This window comes from Brassica napus, chromosome A7 (genome assembly GCF_020379485.1).
Source record: "Brassica napus cultivar Da-Ae chromosome A7, Da-Ae, whole genome shotgun sequence".
Taxonomy (NCBI): domain Eukaryota; kingdom Viridiplantae; phylum Streptophyta; class Magnoliopsida; order Brassicales; family Brassicaceae; genus Brassica; species Brassica napus.
Genome location: NC_063440.1, coordinates 10,574,634 through 10,596,837, shown reverse-complemented (window position 1 = coordinate 10,596,837; position 22,204 = coordinate 10,574,634). Strand labels below are relative to the sequence as shown.

The 22,204-nt window shown below is 31.2% G+C and overlaps 4 protein-coding genes across 5 annotated transcripts; 3 read left to right on the top strand and 1 right to left on the bottom strand.

Annotated features, from left to right (window-relative positions):
* Nucleotides 1-16: 16 nt before the first annotated feature.
* On the top strand, nucleotides 17-2,082 carry LOC106356187 (heavy metal-associated isoprenylated plant protein 4). Its single transcript, XM_013795988.3, has 4 exons — nucleotides 17-574; nucleotides 1,065-1,273; nucleotides 1,373-1,460; nucleotides 1,592-2,082. Exons 1-4 carry the CDS (start codon nucleotides 454-456, stop codon nucleotides 1,987-1,989), a joined length of 816 nt encoding a protein of 271 aa, XP_013651442.2. The 5' UTR covers nucleotides 17-453; the 3' UTR covers nucleotides 1,990-2,082.
* A 4,375-nt stretch (nucleotides 2,083-6,457) lies between these two features.
* LOC106356189 lies at nucleotides 6,458-7,700 on the top strand. 2 transcript variants are annotated; one of them, XM_022688737.2, is made up of 4 exons: nucleotides 6,458-6,789; nucleotides 6,893-6,969; nucleotides 7,124-7,215; nucleotides 7,387-7,700. In XM_022688737.2, exons 1-4 carry the CDS (start codon nucleotides 6,545-6,547, stop codon nucleotides 7,399-7,401), a joined length of 429 nt encoding a protein of 142 aa, XP_022544458.2. In that variant the 5' UTR covers nucleotides 6,458-6,544; the 3' UTR covers nucleotides 7,402-7,700. The 2 variants fall into 2 exon arrangements, with proteins under 2 accessions (XP_022544458.2, XP_013651443.2); XM_013795989.3 differs by having other exon boundaries at nucleotides 6,475-6,789; nucleotides 7,124-7,235.
* A 1,111-nt stretch (nucleotides 7,701-8,811) lies between these two features.
* LOC111199221 lies at nucleotides 8,812-9,132 on the top strand. Its single transcript, XM_048735494.1, has one exon. The coding sequence runs from the start codon at nucleotides 8,812-8,814 to the stop codon at nucleotides 9,130-9,132; it is 321 nt and encodes a 106-aa protein (XP_048591451.1).
* A 529-nt stretch (nucleotides 9,133-9,661) lies between these two features.
* On the bottom strand, nucleotides 9,662-12,648 carry LOC106357755 (protein trichome birefringence-like 38). The gene is made up of 5 exons (XM_013797451.2): nucleotides 12,248-12,648; nucleotides 11,597-11,768; nucleotides 10,589-10,767; nucleotides 10,315-10,473; nucleotides 9,662-10,180 (listed from the first exon to the last, which is right to left on the bottom strand). Exons 1-5 carry the CDS (start codon nucleotides 12,583-12,585, stop codon nucleotides 9,892-9,894), a joined length of 1,137 nt encoding a protein of 378 aa, XP_013652905.2. The 5' UTR covers nucleotides 12,586-12,648; the 3' UTR covers nucleotides 9,662-9,891.
* Nucleotides 12,649-22,204: the final 9,556 nt, after the last annotated feature.

Sequence of the window (22,204 nt, the reverse complement as noted above, 5' to 3'; positions counted from 1 at the left end):
TATTTTTACCCTTTAATAAAACTTATTTTTGTCATTTTTTTTTTATTGAATGCTATTTTTGTGATAAAAACTTAAAAATTGCTATCCTATAAAATTTCTCTATATCATAATGTTATCAACTATTTTCATATGAATTAAAAGAAGAATTGTTAAATGTCTTTTTCATAACGAAAAGGAATAGAACCAGTCTTTGTACCTTTAAACTCGAACTAAACCTATTTATTGTCTCTAGTTAATTGTCCTTTTTCAAATTATACTTTAAGTAGTTTATAGATAACTTCTATTCTATCAGACTATTTCTTGTCGTGATTGAGTTCCTAATATTTGTGTTTCTTGTCATTGGCGTTTTCTACGAGCGGTTGTTTTGACCAGAGACTAACCAATGATCAATACAAAGTAATAATATTCGAATCAGACCAAACTGATGTTTAGAGTTGAAGAACGAACAAAACAATGGGAGAAAAGGAAGAGAAGAAAGAGAAAGGCGAGGAAATCATCACCGCCGTTTACAAGGTTCACCTTCACTGCGGGAAATGTGCATGCGACATCAAAAAGCCTCTCCTTCGTTTTCAAGGTTAGGCCTCTTTGTTTAAGTTAATGTCCCCAAGTTTACAAGTTAATAGCATGTAACTACAAAGTAGTAGTTCAACTCGTTTAAAGAAAAGAAGCAAAAGATGCTTATTATAGTCTCTCTTCCTGAGGTATAAACTTTGAGCCTTGGATGTGTAGTAATATTTTGATTTAATTTCATTTGAATTTTCCTTCATGTTCGAGAGTTTTCTTAAAAATGTTTTTTTTTATGGTCTCCAGTCCAAACTGTTTTAGACATAATTAGCATGGCGGTTTAATGTTAGCGGTACATACAAATTATCCATAGGCAAATGAGGCCGTAACAAAGCTTGACACAAATTTTCGTCCATCAATCCAAACCAACAAGCAATTATATTGGATAAGAGCATTAGATTTATCACATTTTGGTTATTCTTCAGACTAATTCGTTTAATCACAATCGTTGTGTTTTTTAAATAATTCATATAGCATTTTGGTTAATAATATTATTTTAGGGGTACATGGAGTGGATGTTGATTTGGAGAAGAACGAAATCAAAGTAAAAGGGAAAATAGAAGTGGTGAAGATTCACAAGCAAATCGAGAAATGGAGCAAGAAAAAAGTTGAGCTCATCTCTCCTAAGCCCTCTGAGGTTAAGAAAACCACCACTACAACAACTACAACTACTTCTGTGGTAGAGAAGAAAACCACCGAGGTGAAGAAGGTTAGTTTGCTTGCATAATATCATTACCATATTTACCCTTATTCATGTCAGCATGTGAATGGATTTTAATTTTGGGAGTTTTCATACAATTATCCACAGGATGTTATTCGCACTACAGTACTAAAGGTACACATTCATTGCGCCAAGTGTGACAAAGATCTTCAGAACAAACTCTTGAAGCACAAAGGTAAGTTGAATAGGATTTAAATATTTTTCAAATGAAAGGGAAAGCATATATAGCATTCAAATTCAAACGATCCTATTTTGTTTTTATATTGATTAGTATGGCTGTTCGATTCTAAATTGATTATTTGGCAGCTATCCACATAGTGAAAACTGATACAAAAGCCCAAACGCTAACGGTACAAGGGACGATAGAATCTGCAAAACTTTTAACCTATATAAGGAAGAAAGTTCACAAACATGCAGAGATAGTAAGCTCAAAGACAGAAGAAGAGAAGAAGAAAGAAGAAGAGGAAAAGAAAAAGAAGAAGGAAGAAGAGGAAAAAAAGAAAAAGGAAGAAGAGGAGCAAAAGAAGAAAGGAGAGGTCAAAGTAGAAGTGACCAAAACGACTACTCAAATTGTGGAATTCAAAGAGAAAGTGAAAGTTGAGGGCCAGAAAGATAAAGATGGAAACATACCTTACTTCGTCCATTACGTCTACGCTCCACAGTTGTTCAGTGATGAAAACCCTAATGCTTGTTGCATTGTCTAGTTACATTGTTTTTTTTTGTAACTGGTCTACTTACATTGTTAAATGTTCGTGATGCCGTGCTTACATGAGAAATTATACAATTAACCCTCAAAATATTATGATACAAATTAGAATGATGTGTTGACATGCTGTTGAATATGTATTAGAAATGAACCAGTCATAGAAGTGAAAATATTATTTTGTTATTGGATCACTAAAAATCGACATGATTAAACTAGAGCTGTAAAACTTTTAATATAATTTTACTTTTGTTTATAAAATCAGAGTAAAATCTATTAGCACAATTTGGAAATAATGTGTTTCAGATTTATTTCACAATGCATTAAAGTGTCTTTTTTATTATAGCAAATGTAAATTGAAAACACTGGTGATGAGTAATAGAGCACCTGATCACGTTTTCACGTTTGCAAAAGTAATTCCTCAATTTTTACATTCACAATATTAATCAAAAATGTATGTCTTCATGTTTCTGAGAAGTGAATTATATACATAGCGTATTTTAAATAGAATATTAAATATGTGATTAATGTATTAAAAGCTAGAACTAAATTTTCAAAATTTACTCTTGGGTACATTTTTATTAGATTATCCGACTAAAATTTTTAACACTATAATTTATTAGAATTAAACAAAATTGTCTACATTATATATATATATATATATATATATATATCTTTATGCTACATGTTCTCTAAAAGTGTTATATAGCTGATTATGTTATTAGTCATGTTTGACATGTATTTAGGGTTGGGCACAAATACTCGTTACTCGCTTTATACTCGTTACTCGTTCAATACTCGTCTCAGTTTTTCAAGTACTCGTCGTTGTCAAGTCGACCGGGTACAAAATAATAGAATTTAGATACTTGAAAATACAAATCAAGTAACAAGTATGAAAAAAAATTAGTTAGTCGGCTTGATATTACATGTTACTTGTTCAGAGAAGATATTTTTGTTATTTGTGAGAAGTAAATAATGCTCTTACAGAGAGAATTATGCTTATTCATTTTTCTCCTTTGTGATATTCACAAATATTTCGTTAACAGTAAGTCTTATTTTTTTCCTAGTAGAATAAACAAAATAAACTCTTATGCTCATTTTTAGTAAAGTATAATTTAGCAGGTAATTCTTAAATACTCAAAACTACATGTGCGTAGCTCACAAGTACTTGTACATAACTCATAAATACTCGCAAATAGTAATTAATAGATTGGAGCAAGTATTTTGCAAGTAACTCATTTTTCAGTAAATACTCGAAATAACATATAATTGTTTTTAACTAGTCAAGTACAAGTCCAAAATTTTCGTTACTCCTACAACGCAAGTATCAAATATTGCATGATTTTTTGGATTGCAATATGCAGCTCCACTCTCCTCATAATCATAAAGGAGCTAAGCTCATTGCAGATAGTGTGATCTTAGAGGATAGATTTCAATCATATATTGGAGTCTCCTTCATGGCTTAGTCATTTTTTTTTGTTAAGTCTTGTTTCTACATCTCCTAAGTTTTCTGATTGTTTTCATTACAGTGGCGGACCTAGAAACGTTTTCAGTTGGGGGCACACTACTTAAAAGAACAAAAACAAATTTAAATTGGGGGCACTCTTTATGTTTCTTCACTGAACTACAAACAATTTAATAAAATTTGCCTAAGTTATTCAAGGAAAATAAAAAATAGTAGGGGGCACGTGACCCCGTACCGGTACACATGCATCCGCCCCTGGTTTTCAATCCTTGTAATTTCTGTTACTTCTATTTTAATGAAATACTAGTGTTAAAAGAAAAGATTTTCACCCGCATGTCCGTGCAGATAACTTATTATTTTGTTTATTTATTTAAATGAAAATAAATTTTTTAATATGTAAAATTTACCAATTTAATATAATCTTCATATTTAATACATATATTACTTTAATTTTAATTTAATATAGACTACAATTATAAAACTTATAAAATAGCATAGAATTTCTTTCTTTTTGTTTTGTAATAAAAACATTTATGTAACATTAATTTATAATAATACTATATTACTAATTACGAAATTAATCAATGCATTAATTTAAATTAATATTTAAAAAATTTAGTAAGATTTTGCTAGATTTTGTTAGATTTTTTCTAAACAGAGTTTGTTATACCTAAAAGTAAAATTTAAATTTACTGTTAAAATTAATCTATTATAAATATCCTTATGATTATTAGGAGTTTTTAGAAATGTTATATATTAATATAAATAATAAAATAGATGTAACTGATGAAATATATCTAGTATGACTTTTTATGGTAGATAAAAATTGCATTTCTCTTTTAATAGAGAAAATTTAAATTTACAGTTAAATTAATTTATTATTAATATTCTTATAATTATTAAGAGTTTTTAGAAATGTTATATATTTAATAGATTAATATAAATAATCAAATAGATGTAACTAACGAAATAGACCTAGTATGATTTTTTTTATAGTAGATAAAAATTGTACTTCTTTTATAATAGAGAAGACTAGATCTCGATACGCGCAGCCGCGCCTGTTTTGTTTTTCATTTATTTTTATATAAATATTTTGTTTTCAATTCTAAATTGGTATATATTATAATATATATGTGTCTATCAATTTTTAAAATATAATAAAATTTACGGTATATTTTTTCATTGAATAGATTGTTTCAAACTTTCACATGTATTTGTATTTTTTCTATATATATATTTTTGGATTAATATTTCATTATTAAAATCGTAACTATATATATAAAGATTATTAAAATATTTTTTTATTGTAATATTCAAAAATATTGTAACATTTCACAACTTTAGAAAGTTTTTAAAAAATTAATCTTTTCGCTTCACAGATTTATATTATCGAGTAAATAATTAAACATTTAGTTTTGGGAAATACCCTAGGATAGCACTAAAAAAGTTTATATCACAAATAGAGACTCTAAGAATCAAAATGACCAAAATATTTCATTAAAGAGGTAAATATACACTTATACCCCTAGAGTCAACTAATTCAAACCTTAGGGTTTAAAGTTAAGGGGTGGAGATTTGGTATTGAGGTTTAAAATAAAAATTAAATATTAAAATTTTGAAAAAAAAAAATTTAAAAAAAATTACAAAAAGAAAATTTCAAAAAAAAATTCAAAAACAAAATTCAAAAAAAAGTTTAGAAAAAAGTTGGAATTTGAAAACATATAATCTAAAACTATAAAAAAAATTATATTTTTATATATCTAGGGTATTAGTGTCCTTTTACCTATTAAATGAAACATTTTGGTCATTTTCCTCCTTGTGGTCTATTTTTGTGACCAAAACTTGAAAATGGTCTATTTATAAGAATTGTCCTTTAGTTTTTGTTTAATTTTTAAAATAAACTATATAGTTTAAAATTTGTTTTCATTGGTTTAAGGTAGTAAAGATTAATCATTGTTAGATAATATGATTTTTTTTATTTAAAAAATATTCATAATTTTAAAATTTAACATCCACAGATATTTAAATAATTAACATATGGAGGTATAGTATTACAACATTAAATTATATCTATTTAATTTATACTATCTAAAATATAATGGATCATTTATTGTTTAAATCCAATTATTGATAGCCTAATAAAAATTTCTGGTAGACCCAAAATTTAAATGATAAGATTAGAGATTAAATGTAATATGATTTTCTAGGAATATTTTAATTTTTCTAAAAAACACACATGAATCAAGTTGTTACTTCTGTTTTAATATATAAGGTATATTGCTTATTGTTCTCATTTTCTTATACGGATAAACCCAATGATCTTCGCATAAATTCTGAAACAAATTTCAGAATTCATCTAGCTACGTCATAAAATGATAATATTACAGTTTGAGTCAGTTAGTTGTTAACTGGAGTGTTTCTTGAATCTTGACCTAATCAAATCTTATAGCATACAAACAAAGTTGGCCTTGTCATCTGCACGTGATTCTGTTTTTTTATTCTTTTGTTGTAGTACACTTGTCAGTTAATCAAAATAAGTGTTTTTGCTAAACAAAAAAATACGGAAAAATGTGATATGTTATTTCAAGACATATTAATATATGTATCGTTTAATAATCTTGCTAGGTTATAAACTTATAAAAGTTTGCTCAAAAAAAGAAACTTATAAAAATACGGAAAGACAAAAAAAAAATTAAAAAACTCATCTTGCTAGGTTATAAAGTAAACTCAGTTCATGTTTCGTTTAATTGTTAGCCATATTTACAGACTTTCTTTGAGTTTATTTATACAGATGAAAAATGTTGTGCTCCTTACATTTTTTTTCCTTTGGTTCTCCTAACATCACATCATATGTGTTCGTTTTGCAGCCATTTAGCACAAGGGTCGACATTCGACAATAGCGAACAGCAGCAATTATTAATATGTTTTTGTTTGGTTTTAGTCGCTGCGTGCTCACTAACAACAATGATGATAAACTGTCGTTTCATAGAAATTTAGCTTTGAAAAACGACACCCTTGTTTATTATTTCTTTCAAATTTGTCCTAAACGTTTAGAATAGTGCAACAATCAAGAAAAGAATTGAAATCAATAATGTCTCTTTCCTTGGTTACTGCTGGCTCGATACTTATCCGCCCCAATCTTCGTCTCCGTCAATCTCATTTGACAATCTCTTCATCGCCATCGCTTTCTCTCTCGTCAAGTAGTCACCGCAAGATCTCACGCCTGATTAAAGTCAACGCCATGGAGACGAAGGCGGAGACAATTTCCGGTGGTGTTCCCAACAACACGATGAAGCTACTGTTCGTTGAGATGGGTGTGGGTTACGACCAACACGGGTACTGGCAAATTCAGTTCTTTTCTACTCTCAAAAGTCAAAAAGGTAGTGTGTCTTGACATAGAGACCGATGTGAGATTGAATGTTCAAAAATGGTGAAACAGGCAGGACGTGACTTCTGCGGCCATGAAGGCTTGTAAGAATGCAATTTCTTCCAATTCGATTCCTGCTTTTAGGAGAGGTGCCATTCTATTATTACCGATTAGTATAGTTCTAAAACTAAACTATAGTTACTCTTTACTCAAAAATGAAAGAGTTTCTTTTAGCAATTCCGACAGAAACCCAATTGGCTTTTGTCTGAAAATATAGTGGATGTTTTTGTATATGTGTTAAAGGTTCGATTCCTGGAGTTTCATTTGGAGAAATGAAGTTACAGATAAAGCTTGGAGTGCCTCGTTCTCTTCACCACCAGCTGGATCTTGACAAGGTCAAATCTATCTTCCCCTAGTAAGTTTGTCTTTTAGAATTAATTGAGTTTATGTTACAAGTAGTTTTGTGGAACCATTGGAGCTTGGAAGTTTTGAGGTTGGCTTGTCAAGAAAACTCCTATGTTTTCAAGATTGTTCGCTCTTTAATCGTTTGTTGATTTTATTTGAAGTGGGGAGATTGTTAACGTGGAGGTGGTGGATGGAGGACTGATCTGCTCAAGTGGCGTTCTAGTTGAAGAAATGGGTGATAAAAACGAGGACTGCTACATTGTGAATGCCGCCGTTTACGTTGGCTACTAGTGTCTCTTGTTCTTTGGGTATTTGAGTTAGAACAAATGTCCTAGTGGAAGAAGATAGGTGAAAGGGATAACTTTGCAGACTGTTTTTAGAACAAAAAAGTTTGTTTCTCACTATCTCAATTTGCTTATTGTTCTCATTCAATTTGTTTAAACATTGAATCGTAGAAACAAATGTTTCAGTCTCAGCCACGCCTGGACATTTAGGTTTTTGGATCAAGTCTGAGTCGGTTCTAATCTAATCAGATCCACACCATCTTCGATAGTTTACTTTATTTTTCACTCTAAAATAGACTAATTCTATAATAGAGTTGAATTATACTCTAATAGTACTTTATTTTAGACTAGAAAATAGAGCGATGAACAAATAAAAACAATTTTCTCCATATATAAAATAAATTCGTTTTTTTTATTATATTATAGATGAGAAAAATAGTATACTATTAAAACATTTTTACGAGTGAAAAATAGAGTAGAGTTTAAAAATGCCCAAAGAGTTTTGGACTCATATAGGAATGCATGTGTTTTGATTGGCTTTCAAGGCTGTTCTTGATTTGGGTTACAATTTTTAGAACTGCTAATATCCTAACTTTTCTGATCAGATTAGTTTCGGGTATTTAGAAGTAGAACCCATAATTTGAATATCCAAAACTATATCTAACAATCTAAAATTTATTTAAACTCTTAAAAACATTTAAGATATAAAATGTACCTGAAAATCTGGAAATAAAACCTAAAATAATATTAAGAATAATAAAAAACTATATCTGAATAGTTGCAAATATATATTCTTTTCAGTTCATGAAATGTTTTTATTTTGAGTATTTAACCCGAGTAACATAACCGACCGTAAAATGTTCAGATCTAAACCCAACTGGAAAAATGTTTTTTTGGCTAATTTCAGTTCGAGTTTTACATGGAATGAAAGCGTTTTGGTGTGCGTTCAATGAATAAAGGCGTTTGGTAGCAGACCGCCTCGAAAGTAAAGTGAGCGGGAAAAAGCTTTCACTCCTTAAACCCTAGAAAGTTGTAAATCGAAGCATCCCTCCCTGCGAGACAACACTTTGTTTGCAGAGAGAGAGAGAGACGATGGAAGGAAACAACAACAACAACAAGATCAGTTCCATCTTCGATTACTGCCACGAAACCGCGTCTCAGGAGATTTTCCTCCGGAGCTGCGGCTTCGCTCAACGAGGCGTTCCTCCAGACTCCGATCCCTCCGTCCTCGGAGCCTCGCCGTTAAACGACGGAACCGCGCCTCGCCGTGATTCCGATGATTCTGATAGTGTAAACGGTTCGATGGGTTACGAGGAGGAATTGGTGGAGAGCCACGCGGTTCGATTCGTCTCTCCCCCGGAAAGCCCTGATACCGTTGATTCAGAGGAGGATCGTACGGCTCCTGTTGATTCGATTCCTTTGGAGAAATCGGCTACTCTCTTGCCATCATCTTCAAGATTGGAGTCTCCGGCGAAGAAGCTTAAGATTCCTTTGAGTGATGTTGTGAAGGCCATTGTTCTGAACTCGAGGAGCACAGATGAGGAAGATAGAGAGATTGAGAAGAAGAAGAAGAAGACGAGCTGCGTGCAGATCCTCATCAATAAGGGATTCAATTTCCCTTGAGGTGATTTCAATTGAATTCTCAAATTGCTCTCCTCTAGGGTTCTTCAAGATCAAGTTTTTTTTCTTCTGTAATTCTAGACGCAATGGTCTTCTTGTACAATTGAATATCATATAAGAGTACTGTTATTGGTTAGATTCGTGTTATTAGAACCGTGCATGGAGAGAGTTGAGTGTGTGACATTCTTCACTTTTGAGGTAGTTTGGGAAGTGGTTATGGCACACTTTCAGTTTCTTCGGATTGTGGCCCACGTGTGGATGTCTAGTGTCACAAACTTCACGTTCTGATGTCTAGATCCGAATGTGAGAGGGTCTGTTAGGATCCCACATGGATAATTGAGTGAGAATGTGAGTAATATAAGTGTATGGCACTCCTCTTCAGGTAGCTTTTGAATGTGAATTTACATATGTTCATGGTACATTGATACAATATTAGTGTTGTTAATGAGAATGTCAAAAGTCTACATAAATCTATTTCAATGGAGATCTACATAAGTACAGCTTCGCTCTTCAAATCAAAGTAAGCCAAGAGTTACCAAAATAGTGTATTATTATTGAGTATGTTTCTATATAGTCACACAACACTAGACAATTTGAGATTATTGCTTCTCCCATACAAAATAATATAAAGGCGCTTTGCAATCCAATCTTCTTTATGTCTCTAGTCTTCACTTAACTCTCCACCCAACGCAAACTGTCAGATTCTTTGCACCTCCAAGAATGTAATTTACAGAATGAAGGTGTGTTTGCACTTTACTCAATTCACATGGAAAGTGCTGCGTAGAGAAGTTGGTTCCAAGTATCAGGCAACCCGGGGAGGCACCAATGGCTGCAATCATTTCCTCCATCGCCACCGTAAGTAGAAGGATGAGCATCTTTTCTCAGCTGAGACAAAGTGGTGATATCTAGCAAGAACACGCGTTTTTTCATCGAACTCAACACTTTGGACACAACTCCTGCAGATGGAGGCTGGCCACTTGGGTAATTTGATCCATCCAACGGCTGCATTTGCCCATTACAACTCTTTCTCGGCTCGTTCCATTCTCTTCCCCTGTCATCCACAAGAAAGACAATGGTACACAAATGCATCTTGATTGTTTGTTTGTGTTCGCTTTTGCGTGTGCATTTTACATAACGAATACGCAAAATAAAGTTTGGCAACAGTCGCAATTTAAATGGACTTACTCGTAGTGGGTGGGAGAAATGCCTTGGAAGAAAACTTTGGTCTTGGTGGTATCGACGTTTTGATCAACCCATCGACCCCAAGTGGTAAGTCCTTTGTAGAAAGCGTCAAGACGGTTCATGTCTCTTACCAAAGAAGACCCAACTCTAATATAATCCCACCTAAATTTAAATTAAACATCAAGAAAAAAGAAGAAGAAAGATTCAACATTAAGTTGTACAAAGGATAATATATATAGGGTTTAAATTAAAGATGTGGTTAATCATTGGTACGGACCCTTGAGATTGGCCTTTGTGAGTCCACCAATGCCAAGAGTTAAAGACAAGGACGTCCATGTTTTTCCAAGCATCAGCACCTCCTTCAATGGCTCCAAGGTTAAGCACACGCCCTATTTTCTCTTTGGATATATCCACTATGTATGTTGTTCTATATAGGTGTAACGTCACTCCATATTCCTGTTTTTCATAAAATGAAATAAAATCAGGGGTTTTCAAAATATCTATTTCCATTAAAAATAAGAAAATTATTAAATGAAAGGAAAAAAAGGTTTTGCAGAACAAAGAGAACAGTAGAAAATTGTCAGAGGGAAAAGTAAAGAACAAGCTGGACTGTTGGAGTTGTTGTTAGTGTACTTCCTTTACGTATTACGTCCTTTATATTTGTTTTTATTATTATCTATGGTATCAAGATTATAAAAACAAAATTTTGGCACAGTGGTGTAAATACATAAAAAGTAAACATTATTTAAATTTTAAACAAATAAAAGAAAAAAGTTTGGAGGTCCACATCAAGTGAAGAAGACATGTCATTTCACATTGTTTTTGGTTTCATGAATGATAGAGAACTTTGCACATTTATGGTTAAAATAAAAAATAGCTTTCGAATGAACAATAACAAATCAAAATTTTCACTAAATGGAAAACTTTATATGTTTCTATCAAATATCTTCTTCTAGACGTATTAATACTCATGTATGTGTCACTTTTCTCATAATGTAGAATTGTAGATTGAAAATCAAATAAACTTTAAAGGGGATGTAGGCAAGTGGGTGTGATCGAACACTAGCAACAATATGTTAATAAGCATTATTAGCACCATACAGCCTTTTCATCTCTTTTCTAAATACGAATATATTAAATAGTCCGTGACTAATAAGCATTCAGTATTTATGACAAGCCAATTCATTTTCGTTAATGACAACTATTCCTCGTGAGGATTGATAATTAGATTTGTATTTATCCGGAGAACACAGTTTTATAATTTTATTTAAGAGAAGAAAGAGACCTGGAAAGTGATAGTAGAGAGTGGGGTTCCCTTAACAAAAGTTGTCTTGGTTTTTGGTACCGACGCATGTATCATACAACCCAACGATTCCCACATGTTCAGACTCAGTGAGTCTCCCACGAACATGACTCGCTTCCCTCTCAATCTCCTCAGAAACGCCGCACCGTCGAATCTAATTACGTGATTAAACAAAATTAAGTAATTAACATTGATCATCATGCATTTATACTTTACAATAATTTATCACAGCTTGTTGCCACTTTAGACAATTCTTACAAAACAATCCACTTGATAACTTCTTTTATGTATAACATTAATATAAATACTCGTTTTCATTGTGAAGAGAATATCTTCAATGCGGTGCTCTACAACCACGTTTACGGTTTACCAAACAAAGTACATATATACATATCAACACTAACTTTTAATAAGTTTACAAAACATAACGTACGACATAGGAAATTACGTTTATTCAAATTATAATTTTTTAGCTAAACAAATTCGTATTAAATAGAAAAAAGGTTATAAACAATGCATGGAATGAGATTTTATACATACCCACCAATCAAATTTTTGTTAACTATATGGTTAGCTCAATTTTATTGTTTCGTTAAAAACGTTGGACATATAAGGGAATAGTTAAATAGAAACCTTGGGATGGTGCAAGATTCAGGTTGCCATGAGTACTTGAGGAACTGTTTGTCTGGTCGACCGAACTTGAGACAGTCAAACTCGCCGTCTATGAATGGACACGAGAACGAATCATAGAAAGGATAAGAAGCATCGAAGACCCATCGGCCTTGGAACAAGTTACATCCACTCCTCTGCTTCTTCCCTCTCAGCGACGACATCCCACCGTCCGCGGTGCTGTTGCGGTGGTTGGTGTTCTTGAGGAGTGTGTTGTCGGAAGCCAAAGCCTGCTCGAGTCCCGACAAGATTGTGACTGATAGAAGTGGAAGAAAAAGGAGAGAGATGAAGTTGAAACCCATCTTTTTTTTAGTAAACAAAAATCTTATGTTTTGGGTTTTTGTGAAGAAGCTTGCTGATGGGTTCAAGCTTTTATACACATATTTGTGTACATATATATATACAATAATGTTATATACATATTATTTTCCTTGCTTCGACATAGTATCATACTATCACTTATATGTTTCGATAAATAAAACTAGTATATATTATAATATGTTAATGCACACAATTGTGCCAGTTATTTAACCCGGCCTCGTGGCACGGTGAACTCGGCTCTAAAGCTAATTAAGGATGTAAACTTGTTATAGCCCATATTGCTTGTCGGGAAAAAAAGAAGTTGAAAGTTAGTATGTCTTAAAACATGTTTATCACAAGATTATCTCTAAGTTGCTAGCTCTCCATAGACCAATCATCATTTATCCCTCGAAGAGCCATAACTGACAATGTTCTCATTACCCACGAAGTCTTATCCTACCTTAAGATTTTAACAGCAGCAAAGAAGTGTTCCATGACAGTCAAAACTGACATGAGTAAGGTCTATGACCGTTTGGAACGGGAACTCATTTGACAAATTCTACAGAGGTTGGGTTTTGATCAGAAATAGATCAACCTAACTATGCAATGCATCACTACTATAACCTACTCCTATCTGATTGATGAAGCTGCCTACGGATCAGTTTCCCCACATAGAGGTATCAGACAGGGAGATCTCATGTCTCCTTATATATTTATCTTATGTGGTGAGGTATTTACCGGTTTATGTAAGCTGGCGGAGAGAAACAGTATGTTGTCGGGGGTCAGAGTAGCCAAGGGATCACCACGAATAAACCATTTGTTGTTTGTTGACGACACAATGTTTTTCTGCTATGCTACTCCAACTTCTGTGCAAACATCAAGGATATCCTCCAGGAATACGAAGTTGTCTCTGGTCAGAAATCAACAACAACAAGTCATCAATAACATTCAGCTCTAAGACACCCATCACTATAAGAAACTCTACGAAACATATTCTAGATATTCAAAAAGAAGGAGGGTTAGGAAAATATCTGGAACTACTAGAACATTTTGGGAGAAGGAAGAAGGATCTTTTTATCTCGGTGGTTGATCGAATTAAGCAACGAGCTGCTAGCTGGTCCACTTGCCACCTATCAATAGTATGAAAAATGACAATGGTTAAATCTGTCATAACCGCTGTCCCAACATACTATATGTCATGCTTCCTAATCCCTGTCGGTCTATGCAAACGTATACAATCTGCTCTCACCAGATTCTGATGGGATGGAAATGATGAGAAGAAAAAACTATGTTACGTTTCCTGGACTGACCTTTCGAAGCCTAAAAACTGACGGAGGATTGAGATTAATATATATCCAAACCTTCAATCAAGCTCTCCTCGCGGAGATTGCATGGCGCCTGATTACTGCTCCGAATTGTCACCTGGCACAAACCTTGTTGGGTAAATATTGTCACAACGGCTCTTTTATGTACATCGAGTCGTCAGCTTCATGCTCCCATAGATGGAGAGGAATTATCAAGGAAGAGACCTCCTATGCGACAACCTTGGAAAAGCCATCAGAAATGGAGTTACTGCAAAGATTTGGCACGATTCCTGGATCTTCCTATTAAGCAATGTTAGATCCTATGGACCTATTACAGAGGAGGCCAGTGATTTTAGAGTATCAGACCTCCTCACTTCTGATCTAAAATGGAACACGGTGAGAATAGTGGAATTATTACCTAGCATGTCTAAGAAGATTCAATGCATGCGGTCCAGTCAAGAGGGAGTGGAAGATACCTTCATCTGGCAACCACTTATATCTGGAATTTACTCCGTAAAGTCCAGATACCACTCAGCCGTGACATCAAGTCACACCGTGAATACTCCCACCAACATGAACTGGTACAAAGACGTTTGGTCTGGAGCTTTTTCTCCTAAACTTAAGGTATTTATCTGGTCGATCATTCAACGGGCTCTGCCCTTTGGTGAGAATCTACAGAGACGAGGCTTCACCATGAACATTTCCTGTCAAAGATGCGCATCTTCTTCAACTGTGCGTACACACAAAAAGTTTGAAGATTGGCTCCGGTTAATAACGCAGCTCACCTAGCGGCACAAGTCAACTTTGAAGGAGCTTTGGTGGCCTCTCGAGACACAACCTGCTTACCCCCTACTGGGATCTCGGAGAACTTCCTCTCATGGGTCTGCTGGCAATTGTGGATCTCAAGGAATCAACTCCTCTTTGAAAACATGGATTTCACGCCAGAGGAAACAATCCTCCAAAGCATAATTTCAGCTCGGAAATGGATTTCTGCACAAGTGACAACTAAGCATATCATAAATACTTTCCACATACACAAGAGATGAGAAATCAACAGATAGAGACCCAACGCCTTACCAGAGGTCATTCGGACGCAGCATGGAACAAGGACACTCTAAAGGCTGGTCTCAGATGGATCTTCTACAACCAGACAGGACAGATAAGGAAGGGCTCAGAGGTTCATGAATATGTCAGCTCCCCTCTAATGGCAGAAGTGCTTGCATGCAAAGCGATGCTTCGCAACGCCCTATCAAGCAATATCGAGAATCTTAGGGTCTTCGGTATTGTCTCGAACATCAAGAGTCTCTCAGATTTGTTCAACTCTATCTCCTTTTTTTTCTCTCGATCAAAAAACGTTGAAGCCGATCGTTTAGCAAAGTCGGCCTTTCGCGACCCCTCTACCGTTTCAATTTCTGTAATGGACCAGGCCTCTTTCGTGGGCCAGGTCACGAACATGGACTGATTCTTGCTCTTAGTATGAATGAATTATGTTGATCAAAAAAAAAGTTAGACGACAGACACATGGTAATAATTAAATAAAAAGTCATTAGCTTTTTTTTTTGTCAAACGTCATTGGACTTTTTTGTATTTACTATTTAGAGGATTCTATGAAGCTATGTAAATTGGCATATATTTTTTAAAGCAAAAAATTGCATATCTTGCTAAGATCAGCTTATGTTTGTGTATTTAATAACTAAATACTCTCTCCGTTTTTAATACACGACGCTTTAGAACTGTGAATGTAAATTAAAAATAAAATTACATTAATTATTTATCTAACTACAGCTCAACCAAATAATAAAATAGAATGTATAATATCACTAGTTATATAATATTAATTATTAATAATTTTTTACATAAAAATAAAAAACATCATATAATTTGGAATAATTTTTTCTCTAAAACTTCAAATACTAAAAATGAAAGGGATATATAGTTTGGGATTTCAGACGGACGTGACTATATATGTCGTTGATCCCGCCTTTAGTAACAAAATTTAATTATGTTTCGTAAAATTAAATTAACTCTCGTAGATATTAAGTCCATCTCAATGATTAGTTTTATTGTTAAAGCAGCGCTATAAATTTTACTTAATATGAGACGAATGCAAAGTAAAACATAAGCTAATTAAGTACATGCAATGCATCTATATGTGGTAGTATTAAATTACTAGATCATTTATGTACATGTCTAGCCTTTAATACTATAAATTAGAAACTTAGACAATTGCTTGTATTAAAATTGTGTGTCAAAATATTTGGATCTGATGGTCTGCATCTACAATACATTTTTTAATCAGAATAGACAGTTCAGGTTGAGCTTTCTGGTTCAATTATTTTAATTATTTTAATTAATTTAGTTTGTCGAAGTTTATTAACCAGAATCACTTTTGAGAGTATAAGACAAAGATGAGTTTTCACTGTCGTAGATTCACAAGTCACATGAAGAAAACACGTATGTTAGGGAGTGGTATATGTAAGATAATACATGTGTGAGTGTGAATGGCAAAGAGAACGATCTTGGATGAAATAGAGGATATTTCGTGAGTGGAAAGTGGAGCAGGCTTTGTCTTCTTTTAGGGACTATAAAAATCCTTTTCCTTTTTTTCTTTGTTATCTAGCCAATATCTAACAATGTTATAAATAAAAAAAATTCTAAGTATAGTTTGTTTTCTGTAAGTGTTAATTTTCGCTTTAGAATTATTATATTAACCACAAAGATTACAACACAAAAGTACAATGCGAAAAAAAACAAAATCCGAATGTTTTATGGAAAGCTAAAACTTTATTGTAAAACCAAGATCGTCAGTAACCATTTCTCCGGAACCATAAACTTATTTAGCTGTATTCTGATTTTCATATGTTCGAAATATTTAGATTCATATAATAAACAAATTTAATGATGAAAAGTGTTTTATACTATTACTATATGTATTTTCTAAAAGTTACAAAACCATAATTTCTTTGCTGTGAAGCAAACATAAACTTGTACCAACCAATCACCTCGTGTTAGCAATCATATTATTGCCTAATAATTTCTACACTAATACTCACGCAATCTTTTCAACTTCGATTTGCTAGCTCTTGAATTAGGACAACTATTGCATATATGATCGTTTCGATGAGATTTATGCTTTTTTGTCTTTGTCTCTAAATCTGAGACTCCATTTTGTGTAAAAGAAACCCATTCAAAATGTCACAACACCAATTTTAAGAACGCATGTGTCGTGGGGTTAAAAAAGAAGAAGAAGAATGCATGTGTCGTTATCGTTAGGAGATCCAAGCTTAAGTCCAATGCTACTATGATAGCCTATGGTTATATTTTTTTTTCTCGATGCAAAGAAAGCTAATTAACTCGGCGATTTTTATATTTGGTTTTCTCCAATAGACCACTAAGATAAAATTATATTATATATGTAACGTTCTCTTTTATTGAAAATATAATTTTGTTAATTCAATGGAAAAGAAGATTTCCAATGTATTTCTTTTGGATGGTTACCAATTATATATCTTGGGATGTCATCACAAGTCATAACTACAAACATCGTTATCGATTTGTTAACGAGAGATTGTGAAGGATTCTTCAAAGGAAGCGTCTGCAAAAGTTGACACGTAGGGAATTTTTGATGTTTTAAGTCACTTCTTTTGTATGCTTTATTGCCAAGTATTCTGACTATTTAGTTCCCAAAAAGATTTATAAGAATTAGAGCACGTACTATTGCTGTCTCTTTGTGTCACGGACCGCAGCTCTCGTGAGACTTTTATATGAAGGATAAAATTAACTTTGGCATCAATGGTTGACAAAAGAATGTAGTTCAATATGTGTAAAATGTACAATTTATATAAGACATTGTTAAGAAAAATCAAATAATTATCATCTATCTATTACACATCTTGGAAACCAACGAATTTGAACGTGATGAGTAATAGAATTGTGTTAGCTTTTCAAGACTTTGTGAGTGGCTCAATTTGCAACGCCAATGATTACTACTTTGAGAGTTTCAATTCAGTAAAAAACTGGATATGGTTTGAATTTAGTAATACTGTATAAATTGAATGGATGTTATTTTTAAAAAATCATACTATATAAATATGACTCTTTATATAAATAGACCAAACCGAATAAATCGATTAATTAAAATATAGTAGTACAATTAGATATAAATTATATAATATAACTCATAATATATATACACTTTATTTTATTCATATAATCTTGATATTTAAACATTAATTTGACTATTTTTTTTCAAATTCAAGTTTATGTTGAAAGACATTTGTGTTTTATTTAATAATCTTATGATATTATTAACTTAGTATTTTTTTAATTTTATTAAAACTATTATAAAATGTTAAGTAATATTTTTGATGTATTTAAATATTTATTTCTAACAAAATATTTAAAAAATATTAGTAAATGTATTTTTTAAATTATTTAATTTCATTTTATTTAAATTTTCGTTTATAAACCAAAACTATATTCAATTTTAATTTATAATTATATTTTATGATAATTTAAATTAAACTAACTAATTTTTGAAAGTAAATTTAAAAAGATTATAAGAAGATTTTAAAAAGATTTTGTTACAACATTTTAAATATATTCATTTGTCTTTCAAATAAAGAGATAAATATATTAAAAGATATAATAATGAACTTATGTAAAATATGGTATTTTCTAGGAATGGTCTAAATTAAAAAAATCAAACATAAAAAAGTCATAACTTCTGTTTTAATATATTAAATGAAATGAAAATTCGAATAAGTATTTAAACAACTTGTTATTTTTCAAACTTTTGGGTCGAACAACTTGTTCTCTATAATTAGCTAAAAAGTTAGGAAACCAGTTGTTTTAAAATATATCTCAACCGATTCCAATACACATGATTTCCAAGTTGTTCATCAATTGTTGTGACTGAGTATGTGAAAATTACATAGTAGTCTCTCAGATAAGTAAAATAACCAAAGTATCTTTACTATGTAAAACAACCATAATTGCCAACATAATTGAATCACAATGAAAATATTGGTTTTCAATCTCATAAGACAGGTAGAATTGTCGGCTGTAAAATCGGTCGTAATATTTTCATAATTTGTAATAACATAACTAGATTTTGACCCGTGCAACCGCACGGGTGTTTGTTTTCAATTTTCTATACATAAATTATTGTTTTAGAAAATAAGTGATATATATTTTTAATGTTAATCATATACTTAAATATTTATATAACTATTTCAAATACAATAATTTTATAATTTACATGTTATAATTAATTAATTGTTTAAATCTTATGTATTTGCCTCTTCTTATTATATATTTATCTTATTGTATTTGCATTTAGTTATTAAGCAAATTAATATATTCATGAGAAAATATATTTAAAAAATATTTTGTATTTAATTTATGCTAAATTCTAACCCGTATTTCAAAACTGGATTTATTTTTACCAATATATTTATGCTTATTCATTTTAGATAATTTATTATTAGACATGTATTATATAGTTTGTTAATTTTTAGTCGTTCTATCATCATATTATATTTTAAATAAATAGTTTATATTTATGAAAATAAAATTTATAAATTTATCAATTGAATATAATTTTATCATATTGATTTTAGTATAATAATTATATTTTAACATGATCATGACTATAAAAGTAGATAAAATAGGATATAATTTATTTATTTTCATTTCTAAACGATAACTTAAAATACATTAAGTTATTGTTTAAATATTACACTGATTTATTAGAATTTTTAAAATATAATATATAAATATATATTATATTTAAAATGAAAATATATTATGATTAAAGTAGTTACAAAGATTTTATATTATTAACTTTAAAGAAATACATGTTAATTTTTATACATGTATTATATAGTTTGATAATGTTAACCCATCTTACCAACATATTAGATTTTATTTTTGAACATAAATATTTTATAATTACGAAAACAAAATATATAAATATATAAATTTAATACAATTTTATTATATTTAGATCAATATAATAATTTTAATTTAATATGATTGATTATGATTATATAATAACTAAAATATTATAGATTTTTTTTATTTTTCATTTTATATAACTGAATATATTAATGTATAATAATATTTTAAACTAATTTCGAAATTAGTGAAAATATTTAAATATAATTTTAAAAATGAAGATCTTGTAAAAATCTTTTAAAACAGATTTGTTTGAATTTTAAAATAAATATATTTATATTTAAAATGAAAAGATATCAAAAGATACTATGATTAAAATATTTTAAAAATTATATTTATTATTAGTCTGAATTAAAATATAGTATGAAATTCTATGAATAGGTCCATTAGGTCCATTTTTTAAAAAATCACACATGAATCAAGGTTGTGACTTCTGTTTTAATATATAAGATTATCCAATGTTAGAAAATTAAAAAAAAAAACTACTCTGAATCGATTCACATATACAATTAATTTGGGCTGAACTCAACTTTAGCTAACAAAACACAAACTGGGTATTATATGTGACTGATTATGTATTATCTTACTATAAATATAGTAGTTTTTTTTTTAATCAAAAGTTCTCCAAGTGCACCATACAAGTCCATAACATTTTGGTCAACTAAAAATACAAATGAAATAGATGGACCTGTTTAGGTCCCATGGGGGGTGTCGTTTATTGGGTCCACACACGTTACTCCATTGAGTGGATTTTGGTTTGGTGGCCGAAGTTGCTTCCAGGCAATGCTAACCCGAGTTCCGTATCCCACAAACACATTCATTTTATATATTTGGAAATTGCAATGGGTTGATCAATAACATTTTATTTGTTTCTTATCTAAATCACAATCATGAAAATGGGATGAAGTGATTGGTTTGGTGTTGTATTTATAAGATATTATCATATGGTTAGAGGATAGATATAACACTATATCAGGAAGTATAGATTAATTCAACTAAAGTATTAATAGCTAAGTGATGGTAAATGTAACTGTTGGAGATAGGCCATTGATCAATCTTCGCTAAACATATTTTTGGGAGCAGTTTCGGAATTTATACTGGAACACACCGTTACCATACACTCTGGAGAAATAGCTCTTGATTTGAAATGGCCTCCACCATCATAAAATATTACATATTATTTATTTATTTTAATACCTATTACTATAGCCACAATCTAATATGAAATTTAAAATAAATCGTGCATAATTGTATTAGGAAAGATTCCTTGTCATTCCACATTGGCTGGCTGTGCTAAACACGTTGGCAAGTTAGATAAGATATGCTTATCTTCACACAAATATTTGACAGTTATTATTAAATGATTAGATTATGGAGCAAGCTTGGTTCCCTAGTTCTTCCTTCAACGATCAATTATATCCCTACCGAGTTCATATATTTTGATAGAATAACTATAGATTATTGTATACAATCTGAGATCCAAAATATATGAAAACTCGGTAAACTTTAATACATCAGTTCAGTTTAATGATATCATGATAATTCTATAGTGATTTGATGAAAATCAAAATATGGAGAATTCGATATTGCTTAGAAACTTTACTTCGGTCTACAGAAAATTTGATCAATATATAAAGTACGATCATGCAATCCTAAATGACCGTTTATAAATGTCTTAAGTGAGATATTTCTGAACAAGTTAGTTGTAGTTGAGCCAAAGTGCAAAATATGAAGTGGATATAGCACATGAATAATTTTTCATTTTTTCACTTTACTTAAAAATAAAGGAATTGTAAAGTATCATTATGCTGGTTTGTGTAAATTATATACGACTTTGTGGGCTAGAAATTGGAAGATAATGATGAGAAATCGCATTAAAAAAACGAAAAGTCAACCAAGTTGTGAAGTAGTGGAAGTATGTGGTGGGATTTATTAACTAACTTACAATACATCAACGTATCATACTGCACGTCCTTTTTTACGTACCTATGACTCCATATATGACAATACCTCTCTTTTTGGACGACATACATGACCATGGACCTGTGAATTTACTAGTTATCAATTCTTCTTCTTTATTGATTATTCTTTATTATTGATTACTTAATTAGACGTTTGATACCATGTTATATGTATGTTTGTTTAATGGAAATCCGGTCGACAAACTTTGCATCAGCGATTTACAAAGACCAATATACATGTGGTTTGAAAGCATACAATTATTTTTTTTCCTTTTGCTTTGTTTTCGAATTTTTAACAAATCAATTTATTTTATCCACAAAAAATCAATTTCTTCCATACTTTTCGAATTTTATTTATGAACCATTTTTGCCAAATAAGAATTAAAATATTATTTCGT